This window comes from Pogoniulus pusillus, chromosome 15 (assembly GCF_015220805.1).
Source record: "Pogoniulus pusillus isolate bPogPus1 chromosome 15, bPogPus1.pri, whole genome shotgun sequence".
Lineage (NCBI taxonomy): Eukaryota > Metazoa > Chordata > Aves > Piciformes > Lybiidae > Pogoniulus > Pogoniulus pusillus.
This window is the reverse complement of record NC_087278.1, coordinates 12855698-12873482: the sequence shown is the minus strand read 5'-3', so window position 1 is coordinate 12873482 and position 17785 is coordinate 12855698. Positions and strand designations below refer to the sequence as shown.

The 17785-nt window shown below is 38.8% G+C and overlaps 1 protein-coding gene across 2 annotated transcripts in view; it reads left to right on the top strand.

The window, feature by feature from the left end:
• Nucleotides 1-17785, top strand: part of WASHC4 (WASH complex subunit 4) — a 41570-nt gene that overhangs the window by 20957 nt on the left and 2828 nt on the right. Inside the window, exons 18-33 of one of the 2 annotated variants that reach the window (XM_064155414.1) lie at nt 83-162; nt 1030-1135; nt 1967-2083; nt 3004-3172; nt 3293-3447; nt 5236-5310; nt 6113-6217; nt 8102-8236; nt 9089-9197; nt 9845-9911; nt 10602-10688; nt 11211-11358; nt 12620-12716; nt 14220-14416; nt 15430-15529; nt 17551-17622. In XM_064155414.1, coding sequence (XP_064011484.1) covers nt 83-162; nt 1030-1135; nt 1967-2083; nt 3004-3172; nt 3293-3447; nt 5236-5310; nt 6113-6217; nt 8102-8236; nt 9089-9197; nt 9845-9911; nt 10602-10688; nt 11211-11358; nt 12620-12716; nt 14220-14416; nt 15430-15529; nt 17551-17618 — 1815 coding nt within the window. In that variant the 3' untranslated portion in view covers nt 17619-17622. Of the gene's footprint in view, nt 1-82; nt 163-1029; nt 1136-1966; nt 2084-3003; nt 3173-3292; nt 3448-5235; nt 5311-6112; nt 6218-8101; nt 8237-9088; nt 9198-9844; nt 9912-10601; nt 10689-11210; nt 11359-12619; nt 12717-14219; nt 14417-15429; nt 15530-17550; nt 17627-17785 lie in introns of both variants that reach the window. The other variant, XM_064155413.1, reaches the window with a different exon arrangement.

Genomic DNA, 17785 nt, shown 5'->3' with positions numbered 1-17785 from the left:
TTGTTCCAGGCTTTTCCTTGTTTATGTAGTAACTTACACAGAAGTATAATTTTGTCTTTTTTTTTAAATTTATTTTTCCCAGAAAACTTTTAAAGATGAGGAACTCATTCCCCTTCAGTTAGTTTTGAAGAAGCTAGACCTGATCAGTGAACTTACAGAGAGGTAAGCAGTGGCATGTAATTAGTATGACTGGGGAGCTGGATCTTTGCTTTGTGAATTCTAAAATCTGGTAGCTGCATGCTGGTGGAGATTTTTGCATGTATTGTAGATCAGGGATGTACAGAAAGAATTCCAGAGCTAAGTCTGAAGCTGACTGGTCTTTTAGCAAGTCCAGTTTTACCTAACTGTTGCCAGTTAGCTAATTCCTTTCTCTGATTGTTCAGAAGTTCTTGGGTGACTTGGCTTTATGTTAAGGTAAAGTCTTCCTTTTAGTGCAGACACGAAAGTTACAGGTAAATACCAGTCTGACTGGAAGATGAGGCTGTTGGTAAAACATGGGTTTCCATGTTTTACTTCTGCTGTAGTTTCAGTGGACACTTAAGCTTTACATAATAATGGCCATCTGAAGGCCAAGTGAATATCTGGATTCCATGTATATTTTATGGAGAGACCCAAGCACTTTCATGGGATAAATTCCTGGGATAAGTATACACAGGTTGTATCAGAAGAGCCCTGTTTCTCCTTTTTGACTTACAGGAGAAACTTAACGTATATGTTTGACCTCTAGGCTACTAATTGCTTGCAATAAAAAACCAGCTATTTAAGATGTTGCTGTAATGGTTTAATTCTTTCAGCAATGGAGTGAACTGTTTTTCTAAAGCTGGCACCTTTTATTTAGAAATAAACAGCCTGTGGAAAACAAGAAATAAAAAGATCTTTCATAAATAATTTTATTTTGAATGCCAGTGCAGGTTGAATATTGAGGTGAACTTAGGCTTGAAAAGCCTTGTCTTTAGTTTAAATGCAGTAAAATAAATGTCACTGTGTTAGAAGAATGACATTGTTTGCCTAATAATTCTTGTATTCTAGAGTTCGAGCACAGTGTGACTGTTGTTTCTTATACTGGCATCGAGCAATCTTTCCAATCTATTTAGATGATGTGTATGAAAATGCAGTTGATTCTGCTAGACTGCATGTAAGTAAAAATGTTAGCAGCTTGGTTTAATGAGCCACTGTAGTGGGAGGGATTCAGAGGAGAAGAGAATAAAGCTCAGACTAAAACTGTTAAGGAAAAAGCTGGGATGGTGGTGGAGGGGGTAAGTAAAACCCAGGCAAGAATTACTACTGAGTCAGAAATTTCTTTTCCTTCTGGAGGCTGTAAAAGCAATCTTTGTTCCAAATCTGATTAAATTGTCCTTTAGATTGTTCTAAAGATCTTGTGTTGCTGTTAACTCTGGCTTTCTGTTCATTTGTCTGTCTTTGTTCCTCTCTTTATGCATTCAAACTTGAAATGAGCACCTTTTGCTAGACTTGAACAAAGTCTTAGTGTTCTGCATTATGGTTACGTATTTCTAAAGTGGGTATCACTATGTTCAGTGATGCTGTGTGGGATAGTTCTCCTGTAGCTTTTTCTACCTCCTCCATCTCTGCTCCCCTCTTTGAAGTATCTGGTATTTGCTGCAGAAGTGAATCATGCTTTGGCATGCTAATTCTAATAAAAATCAATCATCTCTTTCAGTGTTGTGCATGCTGTAGTCAGTTATGGGATGGAAATGAATACTGTTCAAATAATTTAGATGAAATAGATAGTAATTATGACCTTCTGGTAAATGGATCAGTTTCAATTGAATATTCCAGAGGAACATATTAAGGATAAGAAGTTTCAGTAGAGTTTGTGAAGTCTGGTTTTGTTTTGTTGTTTTTTTTTAAAGTAGGAAGACAAATTTTTTGCTAGCTTTTAACACTGTTTGGGATGCTCTTGACTTGTCAATCTGTCAGTTAAACATAGCAGAGTGTTTTTTTTCAGTATATGTTTAGTGCACTACGGGACTGTGTACCTGCTATGATGCATGCAAGACACTTGGAATCTTATGAGGTGCTTCTGGAATGCTATGACAAAGAAATCATGGAAGTGCTTAATGAGGTAATCTGTTGTGAATGGAAATTTAAGCCAACACTATGCTTGGAATATTTTATAGGCCAACATCTGTTGTACCAAACTGGATATGATCTGTAAAAACAGCACAGAGACATTTGAAATTGGTGCATGTTAATAGAAAATGTATACTAGTGATCTTGGTTATATTAATGTTGTTAATGGTGTCTGTGTTGACTGGGAACCTGAAATTACTGCTCTATGTAAGTTGGCAAAACTTCGGGTACAGATTTGACTGAGCAGGCAGAGGAGTGCTTTTTGTCAGATTAGCTTCTGTTCATATGAATGCCTAAAATAAGTACTACTGTTCCTAGTGTGTAGCGTGGCTTTTAGTAGTGAAAGCTCTGTAAATGTGGGTGGCCTCTTTAGTGAATTATTACCTAGAATCACAAAGGATGTTTGACTGAGAGAAGAGGTGAATTTAGATTTCCCAAGTCCTGTTTTTTAAACCTTTGAACGACTCATTTTGTTTTGACTAGTTTCATCTACTATGCGGAAAACCAGGCCAACTCGCTTATTGCAACTCTTCGTCACTGAGTTGGGTCTTACTGTTATCTAGATAGATAGCCCTAAGCCTAGTTTCTCTTAAGAGAAATGAGAATACTTTAAACTTAAAGACAATTTAAACTTATGTGAAAGTTTTAGTATAGCACTGGGTGGCTAAACCTTTACCTACTCTGAGCCCTGTAGCTTTTTCTTGCTATTGTGTACTAGAACACAAACACAAGAAATATCCTTCTGATTCTCAAATATCACTTCATGTCAGCTTGCATGGCCTGGCCAGAGCTAAGCTGTCTTCACTCATTTAATCAGTCTCTTATGTATCTTGAGAGAGTGATGAGTTCTGCTAATGGAGCATTGTAAGCGGACACTGAATGTGACTCTTTTTTTCTGCATTCTCTGAATAGCACTTGCTGGACAAATTATGTAAAGAGATAGAAAAGGACCTACGCTTATCAGTTCATACACACTTAAAGCTGGATGACAGGAACCCCTTCAGAGTTGGTCTTAAGGACCTAGCTCACTTCTTCTTCCTGAACCCAATCCGTTTTTTCAATCGATTCATTGACATAAAAGGTGAGGAGTTCTACGTTTGCTTGATTCCATTACTTTCACCTCATACACCTTGGCTTAGTATCTTTTCACTTGTGCACTTCCCTAGCCAAATAGGTAGTATTCATTGTTTTGTGTTTTCAGCTTATGTAACTCACTACTTGGACAAGACTTTTTACAACTTAACAACTGTAGCTCTTCATGACTGGGCCACCTACAGTGAAATGAGAAACCTAGCAACTCAGCGTTATGGTTTGAGTATGACCGAAGCACATCTTCCCAGCCAGACTCTGGAACAGGTACACTGCTCATAGGATATGGATATTGTTTCTTGCATTACACAGTCATACTAGCTAGCTGTTCAAAGGATTGAGTCCTTGAAAAGACAGTACTCAAGGCTAGGGAACTCTTTGGAAAAAGTGACCTTTAATTTATGGTTGACTTTTAAGATAGGAGCTTAGTCTGCCTTTGCAGATAACACCACTATCGGTTAATTTCGTGTTGGACTTGTATCATTCATTTTGTGAGATAAAATTGGGTATGCAAATTCCTGCATTGGCAATTTGGCGAGCATTACAGCTGGAATACATCTGTCACAAATCTGGAATGACCTTTGAGTGGTGGCTTTTTTCCCTGGGTGACTGCTTGCTTCTCAGTGGCTTCTATTTGGTGATTATCAAGAGAAACTGTTTCACAGGCTGGAGACAGAGGGCTTAGCATAGTAGGAGAGTGCATCAGAGCCTCCTAGGAACTGCTTAACATGGTTACATACACAATAAAGTTGTAGCTTGTCAGGTTAATTGTGAAGGTATTCAATGTTGCAGGATTGATGCAAAAAAAAATACAACTTAGAGATTCCTGAAAACTTGAGAGTTTCAGTATCTTGGCTGTTACTGGAAGTTAGCTTCATCCCCTCACTGAGGTTAGCACGTTGGTGAAAGCTTTTAGAAACACTGCCTTTTTTTTCTAATGTCCATTATGGCTATGTCTTCCTACATTGAAAGTGGGCATAGAACTGAGAGCTGTAGCTCTTTCCTGGTTTAAAAGTCATGCAGATTAGTTTCTATTTCTGGCTTTGCCTTTCTTTTGGCAGAGGAATAAGAAATGACTTTATTGCTCTCTACAGCTGCCTGAAAGAGGTTGTAGGGAGGCTAATGTTGGCTTCTTCTCCCAAGTCAAGGGATAATGGCTGCTAGCTGTGCCAGGGCAAGTTTAGATTGGCTGTTAGGAAGAATTTCTTTCCAGAGGGAGTGGTGAGGCATTGGAAAAGGCTGCCCAGGATGGCGACAGAGTCACTATCCCATGAAGTGTTAGGTAGAAAGTTGATCTTGAAGATTTTAGATGTCTCTTCCACTCTTAATGACTTAATGATTCCATTTGGCCATCACATTGTTATAAAGGATTAAATGATTTCACAATACTTGTTTAATAATATTTGTTCAGGCATGAGCTTTGCTTCAAAACAAAGGCACCCCACACTCCATACCTCCAGCTTTAGAAAAATCTTGGTAAAATTGTTGGCACAGCTGGAAATAATCTAATAATTATCACAGTGATAGTGAGTGGACTCCTTTAAGCAAAACAGTTGTAAAGCCTTTTGCATATACAAAACTGTCTTCTAGACAGGTTGAGCCAAGCAACATGAAATGTACCTAATTGCTTATGTCTCTGTAGAAGTTTTTGTACCTTTTAGAAATCTGTATGTCTGTAGAAGTCTCCAAGACAAGACTTAGAATAGCCTTAGAGTATAAGAACAGACAAATCTCTTTTTTTTTCATTATTTTTTAATTTGAGCTTGTGGAGGATTGGAGGACTGGAGGACTCCTTTCTTTCAGGGGAAGCTGGGAAAAAAATAGGCAGAAGTCTATATGTTAAAATGTGAAGTGAACTTTTTTCCCTCCTTTAAGTATTGTCTTCCAGACACTGAACAAAAAGTCTTGAGAGAATCTTCATTTTGTGAGGAAAAACCATTGCTTTCTAAAATGCTTTGAAGTACCTACAGAAATAGTATTTCTACACCCTTACTACTTAAGCATGCCACTAGCTCTTGAGAATTTTAATCATAATAATTCTCAATATTGTTTCAGGGTCTGGATGTTTTAGAAATCATGAGAAATATTCATGTTTTTGTGTCACGCTACCTCTACAATCTGAATAATCAGGTAAGGTATATTCTGTACTTTTCCTGTATGTGGCTCTGGTTTGAAGGGGTTGAGAAGTACAGAATGATATACAAGCATGAAACTCCCAAACTGTACATACCTATTAACAAGCTGCAAAGTAGCTATTGCTTAGAGGATGTTGTAAATAGGTCTCAGAGAATGTTATCTAAGCCTACTTTGAGTATGGTGTGCCACCAGGATCACTTGATGTTAAGTACTCCACTGAAGCTAGGAGAAGGCAGCAAGGATAATTAGCTGTAATGTAAGAGTGTACTAAGCATGTGATTTTTCAACTTGAGAAAAAGAGTATGGGTAAAAGACTATCTGAAAGTGGATTAACAGCAAGGTGAAATAATGAATAACATGAAGAATGTGTACAGGGAACACCTTTTTGTGGTTTCTTACAGTGTGAGAATGAGGGACTGATGAAATGAGTGGCTTCCTTAAAAGTAGTTGCTTGTTCTCACAGCATGTAATTCAGCAGTGGAACCGACTTCCATAGTATATAGTGGGGCCAAAAGTACAAACTGGTGCCAAAAGAGTTTGGCCAATTAATGTAGAATGTAGTCTCAATATATGGAAGCTTGGGTGCAGCATCTGCCTTGAAATTGTTGAGTCACCACTTTGCAGTAGGAGAACCTAACAGATCAAGTTTACTGTCCATGTGCTATATTTTCTTGGTTCTTTTCCTAATCACGTTATTAGCTTCTCTCAGAAATAAGGTATGAGCTACCTAAACTAATAGTTTATCAGAGAATCAGTTTTGGCTAAAAACTTCATTTTTTGCCCTCCTGCCTCCAAGATCTTCATCGAAAGAACAAGTAATAACAAGCACTTGAACACCATCAATATCCGACATATTGCTAATTCTATTCGGACTCATGGAACAGGAATCATGAACACAACAGTGAGTACCTTTTGCACTGCTGTTGGATTTATGTCTTTTTGGCAGTGCACAAAAAACTCCAAACTCTTGCATCTCCTAATGGTTTGCTTGGTTGTGTAGTTTTAGTAATGCATTAATAATGTGTATTAATAAATTAAACACAAATCAATGTCACAGTTTCTGAGAGTTATGCCACTTCCAAGTGTTACATAAAAATTCAGGAAGATATCTGTGATGATTTGGGCGTTACCTGTCTCCCCCCCCCAACTTTGGAAATTGCCCAGACTAGACTCAGCCAGCTCTGGAAATTCAGTATATACAGTTATATACAAGGTGAAAGGTAATACAGAAACACAACTCCACTCCAAGAAACCTGAGTCCCCAGGAGGGGCTCCCACCCCTCTCAACCTTACCCCACTCCCAAGGAAGAATAGAGGTTTGGCCAGGGGGGTTAGGAAGCAAAGTGGATTGATCAGAGAAATGGCAGAGAGGCTAGAGAGAGAAATGCAGCTCAGGCAATGGCCCAAGAAGAAGTGGGAACGACTCTCTTATCTATGTTTGTATTCTTGTTCTTACACCTCTCAGCAAGCCTATGAGTGAGTTAGGCATCACCATTGCCTGTGATCTAGTTCTTCTCCCCAAAACATTCTAGCTAGCTTCAAACTAGCATAACATCCGAAAACACACTGCAGAAGTTAGAGAAGTTCTGGTGGTACTCTGAGTTGTAGTGATGATAAATAGTGCTTACCAGACCAGCATAGTAAAATACTCTTATTTCTAAACTGCCTGCATAAATTAGCATGCTCCAAGATTCTTCTTACTGATGCTCAGAATCTGCTGCAGTTGAAACAGATCTTGAAGAAATTCAGTGTTAATTTTTGAAGTTCCTCTTGTAATTCCTAAGCTTTGCAAAATAAAAGTGACAGACTTCTGATCATTTATTGGAAGACTTCATCTTCTTACTGCAGTGCTTTTAATGGTGTAGTGTAGGTGGTCATTTTAATCAGCTGAAGGCATTTCCATCTTTGCAAGGAAGATAAGGGCACTTCCAATGGCATGCCTGCTTCAGCAGGAATTTGCCATTGTGGTCCTCAAGTTTGGTCACAGTCCCAAAAGTATTTCCAGGTTGATGCTTTCCAATATGCTACTTAACTTCTTTCTACCTCTTTGCTGTTTTCTTTTTCTCATTCTTTTGCCTTTATTAAAAAGAAAAACAAAACACACACACCCCAAACAATTCCTGACACTTGAACCCTACTCTTGAGTGATTACTTTAAAAATGGAAATTATTAGAAAAATGAGGTGTTCATAATTTCATGCCCTCTTGGAAATAACTTGCACTGTTCTTCTGTGATGGGGTTCTGCAGTTACTCAAACAAAAAAAAGCTCTTCTATTATTTCCTGATCATGTACATTTATTCACTTCAAATTGTGAATGGAGTTAGTTATGCAGACATCAAAAGTGGTGGACGTGTGTTTCTGCCTGGCAGAGAAGTGTTTCAGAAAGCTTTGAGGAAGTGAAAAGATGTGAGGAGGTTCTGCAAATTCAACGGCTTGACTGAAGAAGTTGTGCTCATTTTCTCTTTTTTTGACTTGAAATATTTGTATTACTTCAGAAAGTCAGCTATGGGATATCCAGACATACGCTAATGGGCAGGTCATCAAACTGAAATAGTTTACTTGTCCATTAGTCCCTCTGCCCTTCCTGAAAGAGAGCAGATCTTCCAGGAGAAAGGTTTTGTCTACTCTGTTAAACCAGCAAAGTAAAAAAGATAAGCTGAGAATGGCAAATGGAAGGAAACAGAGTAGGAGGTGTCTTTTAAGTACAGCTTCATGCATACTGGAAACAGCTTGCTAGACATGCTTGTTACTTTGCAAACTGTCTTTGGTTTTTGTTTCTTCTAGGTGAACTTCACTTACCAATTTTTGAGGAAAAAATTTTATATTTTCAGCCAGTTCATGTATGATGAACATATTAAATCTAGGCTTATCAAAGACATCAGATTCTTCAGGGAAGTCAAGGATCAGAATGATCACAAGGTATAGTAATTTTTGAAGGACTGAGAGTAACTTGGCAAAAAAGTGCTACTTTCCTGTGACTGAAAGTGCACCAACCTATAACATTCCTGTTACTTAAATGTGCATCTCCAGACAAAGTTGCAGCTGCTGTCCTAGCAAAATGCATTGTTAAAAATGTTTGTTTTAAGGATTCTTTGTTTCATTCAAGGTTGGGTCGGATGAGACCTGAGCAACCTGGTCTAGTGGGAAGTGACCCAGCCCATGGTGGAGGGTGTTGGAAGTAGATGATCTTTAAGGTCCCTTCCAACCTAAACCATTCTGTGAATCTATGAATTTATTTTGACTGCTCTCTAAATACAAGGTTGGATAAAATAATTTTCTCAGTGACCTGAAAACAATGATGTGATGGAGTCATAATCTCTTGGAGAGTCTAAACTTTTGGTCCAAATCATGCCTAAGCATTGTAATTTTTTAATCATAAGCTTGTTCAAATTGCATCCAAAGTGATGTGAATGTGTAGCTCTTATTCCAGTATGTATGTCAAGGTTTGGGGACTAGAGTGTGTGTGGATGAGAGACAATGTATTCACTGCAATAGACTTCCAGCTTCTTTGTGACACACACTTTGGATGTCAACTGTGTTTCTTTTAGCAATACCATCTTATTCACAGTAACATGTTTCACTTCTTAGCTTGCAGAAATGACTTGGCCAAATCACTGTTGTGAATTAATGTAGCTAGGCAGGTGTATAATACATAAAAAAACAAGCTGTAGATGTGAGGTAGGAGTACACTGCACGTGGTATTATCATGAGGAAAGAAATAATTATGGATGGGTAATTATTCTTACAAATTATTCTGAAATGTTTTTCTAGTATCCCTTTGAAAGAGCAGATAAATTCAACCGTGGCATCAGAAAACTTGGAATTACCCCGGATGGCCAGAGCTATCTTGACCAGTTCAGACAACTCATAAGTCAGATTGGTATGACATGCTTCCATAACAATGTTCTAAGTGTTATGATAAGGAAGAAATCCTCATTGTCAAGTAACGGAATGTTTAGCTGAGGCTAAAAGACTAAGTTTAAGTTTAGCCAGATGGAAAGTAGCTGTATCCCATTATACAGAAATGACCCTTGCCTGTCTTAATTTGAAGTAAAGCTGCAGCCTGCATAGATGCCTGTACTGTTGAAATTTATTTATGCTATGGAACTGGCTTTTAACCAGATTGAATGTATTACCCAGTAAAAAAATAGCCTGTGTTTCAGACAATGGCCATACATCCATCTGAAGTATCTTTGAGTGATGCGTGGTATTTTCAGCCACTGATACTGTAGGTCTGCAGGACTGATTTGAACGTGTTTTAGTGTGCCCAGTGGAAAGAGTTTGTGCTGTTTGGCTCTCAGCACTATCACCACCTTGCCAGGTGATGCGTTTGTGTTTTCTCTACAGAGACTTTTAGTGCCGGGATTCAGTGTAATTTTTTTTTAACTTGACTTTCAGAACAATTTATTTGCCAGGAATATATGGCAACTTTGATTTAGATGTCAGAGCTTACAGGAGATATGAAGTTTGTGTGTGTGTATATTAAGTAATTATAACTTTCTTTTTTTCCCCCTCTTGTTTTTAAAGGCAACGCAATGGGTTATGTACGAATGATAAGATCTGGTGGACTTCACTGCTGTAGTAGTGCAATTAGGTACTTCCACCAATGTTTGTATTTGCTCCTTTTCATTCTTTTGCTTCCTATTCATGCTGATATTCCCTGGGTTCTTACCTGTCCTCCATACATCTCAAAAAGATTCATTTTTATGCCCTTATTTAAGAGGTAATTTCAAAACCAGTGTTGGAATCCCAAACTGTACAATCATTGTCACCAATCATTAAAATGAAACATTCTGTGGAAAAATGCTGCAAGAGAGTTAATACAATATACATGTAAGTTAGTAGTCCCAAAGCAAATAATTCCTGATGTTAATCACTCTGAGGGGGCATTAAAACGTAGTGCAAGCCTTAAGCAACTTGTAAAAACATTTTATTGAGACTTCTTTCTGTATGGAGTGTTGTCTATGTTCCTATAAGGTCATGAGAGAATAGTGAGTTTTGTATGCAAAGAAATGGTTGGGTTTCTTACAAATAGTAGTAAACTTACAGTTATCAAGGGCAGCAAGTGCTACAGAGAGGAGAGGGTAGCCAGAAGTACCAATAATTTTGTTTGTTTTTAGAAGAAAATGTAATAGTGCCTGAATGAGAATGATCTGGCAGATATATAACTTGAAGGGAGTAGTTTGAGCCCAGAAGACTTAGTTGATTAAGCAGATAAGTTCTAGGAGATGTTTTGGTGACCGCAGGTAGTTGAGCATTATCCTAACAAACAGTAAGTTTTCAGGTTTGTGCCTGATCTGGAAGACATTGTTAACTTCGAAGAGCTGGTTAAAGAGGAAGGACTCTCAGAAGAAACACAAAAAGCAGCAAGGTACTCTAACACCATTCTACTGAGGTCTAGGGCAGGGGTGGGAGAACTGACATTTTAAAGTTATAAAACTAGCTGTTAGGAGTGTGTGTGTATGTCTGTGTTAAAAGTTCAGCTGACTTTATGCAAAAATATTTGCTCTTCAGAGACAGCAAAAGCAGTTGTTTTGATACTGCAAAGAGCTGTTTGTACTGTTAGAACTTGCTTTCTTGCTAAAATCTTTGTGGCTTAAATATTAACAAGCTTTCCTCACCATGTGTCTGACATCTACTTTTAGAATGTTTAGGGCCTTAGGTATTCATAGACCATTTTTATGTTTGTTTGGTTGTTTGTTTTTATTTTAAATGAAATCAAGAAGCATAATTTAAGGTGGCTGTAGAGGCAGAGCATTATCTCAGACATGCTGATAAGAATACTGGGTTGTGTGTGTAGCCAAAGAGTGAAGAGAGGGTTGTTAGTCCAAGGGGTTAGTAAGCAAAGAAACTTCTAGCAGAAACCAGGTAACATGTTGCTTATCCTTTACAGGCAGTTGGACTCTGTTCTTAGTGACCTCACACGTAACTTTGCAGAAGGAACGGAGTACTTCAAAATGTTGGTGGATGTGTTTGCTCCTGAATTCCGCAGTCCAAAGAATATGCACTTGCGGAACTTCTACATCATCGTTCCCCCGCTGGTTGGTGTTTGCACTCTATGTACCAGAGCTTGGGTTTGAAAAAATTTATCAGATCAGTTATGTATTTAAATACCTTGGTTTAGGCTGTTGCCTAGCATATTCTCCTGTCTCCTCTGACTATGAGTGGGATTGTTTTAAGTTTAGCTTTGTTGGCAGTTGTCTAAAGTCATGTTTATTTACGTTGAGTCATCTACTGGCACCCAAAAGGTAGCTCATAGTTGAATCAGATTTGGAAAAGCCAAGATAAAAAAGGAAGAATTAGAAGAGCAAGGGTGAAGGGAATTTAAAACCATGTTCTTTCGCTCTCTTGTGTGTACTCTTTCTTCATCATAGTAGTTGTCTTTAGGGTCTTTTAACATTGTGTTCTAATGTAGTAAAACTGAGGCCCTCTCTGTTGGAAGTGGATTTGTTTTTGCCAATAAGCTTTGTTTAGAAAGAGTGCAGCTGAATTGAGGTGATTCACACTTGTGCAGCATTCTGAGCATTTGGAAGCAGTTCAGTTTGAAGGTCACCATAATGTAAAGAGATTTCCATGTAACATCCCATTTCAGAAACTTACTTTTGGAATGTTGATGAGCCACTAACATGACTCTGAATTACAGTGTGGTCATAGAATTGAGGCACAGTAAAGGCTCCTGACAAATACTTTTTTGCCTTTACCTTCACATTTGTGGAGTTTCAGGCTTAAACTGTCTAGTGTAGTTAAATGCATTTGATTGAAGTTAAATTTGAAACTGTTGTAGGTCTTGAGAAGCTGTAGTTTTGTATACACATTTCCGTATCTCAGCAGTAGTTAGTGCATGCAGACACATACCCATTCCTTGATGTTACTAACTGGATCTTTTGTTGAGTATCACCTTAGATGTAAAACTGAAATATTTTTACTATTTTCTAAATGGAATGTGACAACATACTGTAGCTTTAAAACACTTGTGCTAGGAACCTGAGCTACCTTTAATTGTCCTGTACTTCTTTACTCGTGTACCTCTAATGATCACTAAGGGAATGCAAAGTAATAAGAGGAGGAAGATGTAGCTTTGTTTTTTCACTTATGCATGTGCAAATGTTTTGAAAGTTTAACTTACTTGCTTCCAAAAACAGATCTTTAAGGAGCACAAGTTTTCAGACCAAAGTGCCAAATGGTGGGAACACAGCAGTTTTGGGCATGGAATTATATTCATAGTTAACAGAATGTATGTGGATATTTAAAAAAATTCTGAGTCTCTCCTGCTGATTCTAAGACAGCTTCTCCATCTTTCAGACCCTCAATTTTGTAGAGCATTCAATCAGTTGCAAGGAGAAATTGAACAAGAAGAACAAAAGCGGAGCAGCTTTCACTGATGATGGGTTTGCCATGGGTAAGTGTCAGCACACCGACTAACCTTTGGGTAAGCCAACTTAGTGGATATTTACAAGAAAGGTTTTCTTTATGTATATAATTACAGATATAATTAAAGATAGCGAGAAAGTTTTGTTTATAGCACACACACACAGTGATATGTATGATTTAAACTTCAGTAATTTGTCTTGGCTTTAGCACAGTGGATTTGAGGACTACTCTTATGTTCAGAATTTCCTAAGCCATAGCATAGCTGATGGTGGGTGCAGACAGTTTTATTGTATGTTGGTGCTCTCCAATTTATTCCACAGCTCACAAATCTTGTCAAATGAGAAAATACGCAAGTCTTTGCGTAAGTTGTGAGATTTTTTAAAGCTAAAGTCCAGAGAAGGGTGATGAAGCTGGTGAGAGGCCTGGAACACAAGCCCTATGAGGAGAGGCTGAGGGAGCTGGGGTTGTTTAGCCTGGAGAAGAGGAAGCTCAGGGGGGATGTCGTTACTGCCTCCAACTACCTGAAGGGAGGCTGTAGCCAGATGGGGGTTGATCTCATCTCCCAGGCAGTCAGCAACAGAAAAAGAGGACACAGTCTTCAGTTGTGCCAGGGGAGGTATAGGCTGGATGTTAGGAGGAAGTTTTTCACAGAGAGAGTGATTTCCCATTGGAATGGGCTGTCCAGGGAGGTGGTGGAGTCGCCATCCCTGGAGATGTTCAAGAAAAGACTGGATGAGGCACTTAGTGCCATGATGTACAGAGTTAACCCCTCAGGGGGGAGTGACCTTGAACCTGACCCTAGGTGGTCTTGACCCCTCCCCAGGGCTGGGTGTGAACACTAACAGGTGATGGTTAGCCCTCTCCCCCATCCTGTCTAAAGATCCATAAAAGCAGGGGGACTTCCTGTTCTCTCTCTCTGTTCACTCCCTGCTTACCAGCATCACCATACTGTTCCTGGTTCTCTTTGTTTTACCATGTGGCCATCACCCATGAGACAATACAACCAGATTTTCATGTCATTGGGATTGTCTTACACATTTTGTGTCCTGTTTTCCCTTCCCTATGCCTTTGTAACTTCCCTACCTCAGATACCTTTTTAATTTATTGTTAAACTTTTCTTCTTTTAACTTCCAAATCGGAGTGAGATTGTTTAGGTGTGCTTACCTTTCCTCTCTCTACATCTAATACCTTTCTTTTGGGTAAGAAGGAGGGAAGGGCACTCTGTAAATTGTTACTAGTTCTATCAAATATATTTGAGTCTCTGGGAATTGAAATTAGAACCGAGACACATGGTCTAGTTGACTGGCTATGGCTGGGTGCTAGGTTGGACTGGATGATCTTGGAGGTCTCTTCCAACCTGGCTGATTCTGTGATTCTTTATTTTTTTCTGTTAGACTTAATTGTAAATTAATTGCAATTTAAATTTCACTTGTGTAAGAGTTACCAACTTAGGTTGATCCATGAAAGACATTCACAAAATGTTTTGTGACTTGCATGTTGACATTGGTACATGATTTGCTCATGCTTATAGGTGTGGCTTACATTCTGAAGCTTTTGGATCAATACCAGGAGTTTGATTCTCTTCACTGGTTCCAGTCTGTTAGAGAGAAGTATGTGAAGGAAATAAGAGCAGTAGCTAAGCAACAGAATGTTCAGTCCAGTAATCAAGATGAAAAACTACTACAAACTATGAACCTTACCCACAAGCGACTGGAAGTTTGTTTACAGGTAATAGCATGGGTCTATATTTACCTGTTCTTTACTGAATTCTACACTTATCACAGTCCAGGTATTTGTTTCTGAGGGATCTTATGAAGAGCAAAAAAGAGCATTGTCTGATGACATCAATGTAAAAAGAGTGTAAAGACTTGAGGTGTGTGATCCAAAGAAGATGTTGTGCTTGTAATATCTGAGTGAGGCAGGAACTTGACCTGGTTGATTGGAAGCTTTTGTCCCATGGGGTTTGAAATCCAGTGCAACTAAAACTGTAATTTGAGATAGTAGCTTTTTAGTTGAATTTTTCATAACAAAGATCTTTGCCCAACACTTTGAGCCCTCAAGGTTGCTTGGGTGTTAATTCTGAGTTGCTAAGTTGAATGGTGCACCAGCTGTCAAATAGAGGGAAAAGATACATTTGAATCTTGAAGCACAGCAGTTCAGCGTTCATCAGTGGTGCAAATGTGCACTCTCTTGTTGAGTGCCTGCCTTTTGATATGAGGAGGCTTTGGGACAGATCTGAAGCTGCCTGTTTACAGACAATCCATAACTGTATTCTGGAAGTAGGTCTGTTTTTGAAATGGATAAAGCCCTGTATGTCCTCACGGCTCCCATGAGTGTGCAATGTTTGGTCCTCTGCTGTTTAAAAAAGCCACATCACTTGAACCTTGTTCAGAAACTGCTCAAGCTTGTAGCCTTTTAAATTACTGGCTAGAATGATTTTTTCCATGGGCAGGCTGTTCCAAATTCTCACTGCTGCTTCAAACCTCTTTTGCAGCCCGAGTGGATTAGTGACAGATTTGTTGCACTGGTGCTGCTTTGCTTAAATCAGCCTTTAACAATTTTGGCCAGCGTTTGCTGAGCAGAATGCATGCAGACAAGGTATGAATGAAGGATGATATGCAAAAACATTTGAGTGATTTAGATACTTAACTGTAGTTGCTTCTGAAAAATTCACTTTGTATCTAGCTACAAATTCATTCTTGTGAGACACTAATACTCTTCTTCTATATCTTTTCCCTTAGGAATTTGAACTCCTGTATTTCTCACTAAGTAGTGCGAGAATTTTTTTCAGAGCAGATAAAACTGCAGCAGAAGAAAGCCAGGAAAAGAAAGAAAAAGAAGGTGAGTGAATACATGTAATATTTTGGGTCATGAGAGTGTGTCCTGCTTCTTCCTTCCCATAGCTGCTTTCTTGCTAACAGGTTGATTCACTATTCCAGAGATTTCATGGGGTCATAGGTTAGGAGTCAAGAACCACTCCCAGCAGAGGCCTTCTCTAGAATGTGTGAATTTCAGGATGGGCTTCCAGAGGGAAACAAACAAAACCCAATTGACCAAACAAACAAAATCCCCCAACCCAAAACAAACAAACAAAGCCAACACCACAAAAAGAAAAAAAAACAACCCAAAAAACTCAAACCACATCTGGATCAGGGAGAATTGCATCTTTGCAATAATAATAAATCCAGTAACTTCAGTGTCATACTTACCTTCTCAATTACCAGTTTTGACAGTGACAGCCCTTTATCACAAATCCAACTGGTATGAAATAAATTGTTGATTTGGTGGTTGTTTTTTTTCTTCATTTGTTGTTTACCAGCTGTTTTTCAGTGTAGGTAGACAGATGATGTAAAGTAAGTGACAAGCAGATATTTCTGGTATGCTTTGGTCTTCTATTGTGTTGTGTTCAAAGGGTAAGATCTTAATGTGTGGTGTGGTCTCCTGACTAGGTGCCATGGATATTCTGTGGTTTGTATTCTTTCTTATGTATTGACTGTCAAGAATTTTGGAAGATTCTTCTAGATATGGGAAAGGTCTTTTCAAAGCAATGAGAATGGTCCCAAGGAGTAAGATGCAGCAGTGCCAATCAATTGCTTAAAAAGTCAGAGAGCAGTGTATTAAAAATGGAATAGGTAAATGATTTTCCAGTAGTAGTGCTGTCAAACTGAGATTAGAGTCACTGCAGTCAAGGATGAATTTTCTTCTGCACAAGTTAAATACTTCTTTCTTTGTGAATTGTTGAGGTGATGGGCTTGATGGGGCAAACATCGTATTCCCCTGCCCCCACTCCTCCTGTGCTGGGGAAGCAACCTTGGGAGGGGAGGGCGCAAGCCCTGGCTTAGCCTAATATGGTGAGGCCTGGCAAAGTGCCATTTCAATTGGCTAATTGATGTCCAGTGCCCCACTAGTCTCAGGCTGGATATTGATCAAAGGGATAAGCAGGTAGCACGAGGCTGCTGCCACCTCATTTTTGTATCCTGAATTTGCCTGGAGAGCTTACCAAGAACAGGCTCTAAGTACATGCACGCGATCACCTTGCATAGCCCCCAGCGTGACACTGTGCTGAGACCGTGCACACCTCAAGACATCCTGCCTGCGAGTTGGGTAATAGTAATTTTGTGAGTAAATACTTAAAAGCCTCTTCCAGTATAATATTTGCATTTGCCACTTTAAGAACTAAGTGCTCTAGTTTTGCCTGTGCCCTGCCTGTATACATTTCCAACCTGTGAATAAGTTTCTGGCAAGTTTTAATGTTAATAAACAGTTTTCATAGTTATTAACAATCATCTCCTGGGTATCAAAATTAATACAGATTAATTCTGCACGATACTTCACAACTGTTTTTAAGATAAATTTTACATTTGATGATGTTCAGTGAAGTTGCTCAAACAATGGCTTACCTCAAAAGACAAAAAGTAGCAGCTACAAGCTAGCATCATTAGCACAGCATTCTGTGGAATGTCAGTTAATTGTATTGTAGCTTAGATGTTCCGTTATGAGAGGTGTTTGGTTCCCTGAAAAGTGTGCTTTGTGTTTAGAGGAGTTTGACATGGGTGAAAAGTTTTGAAGGTGGTGATGTCTATGCCTTACACCATTATATTTGGACTCAGACAGTGCAAAACGTGTGACCGTGTGTATGTAATCTTTAGACAAGTTCTACTGAGAGAAGAAACCTTTCACCCCAAGTACTCATTTCTTCACAGGGCCAGGACCCTTGGTGCTGCAAGGTCAGTTTGCATATCCTGACCAGAGTATGTTATATTAAGTGTAGTATAATATCAGCTTAATGTATGTGCTCAGACTTTGCTTATATGGTCTTGGATAAAATTATAAACATTATCCATGGTTTACTTTTGTTGTAGAAGAATCTGTTAAAGCAAGCAATGGAGACCTTTCCAACTCTGCACCTGCTGATCCTGTTGTGAAATGATGTGGTTGGTATGAATGATGATTACTTACTCAACTCACGTTCTTCTTGTTACCAGTAATGCTCTGTAGGGGTAAAAGCTCTAGATTTGACTGAATTGCTCTGTTAAACTCAAGAGAAAATGTAATGTACTAGCATCCAGTGAGGCTAGGTCTGTGTGTCTGTAATTT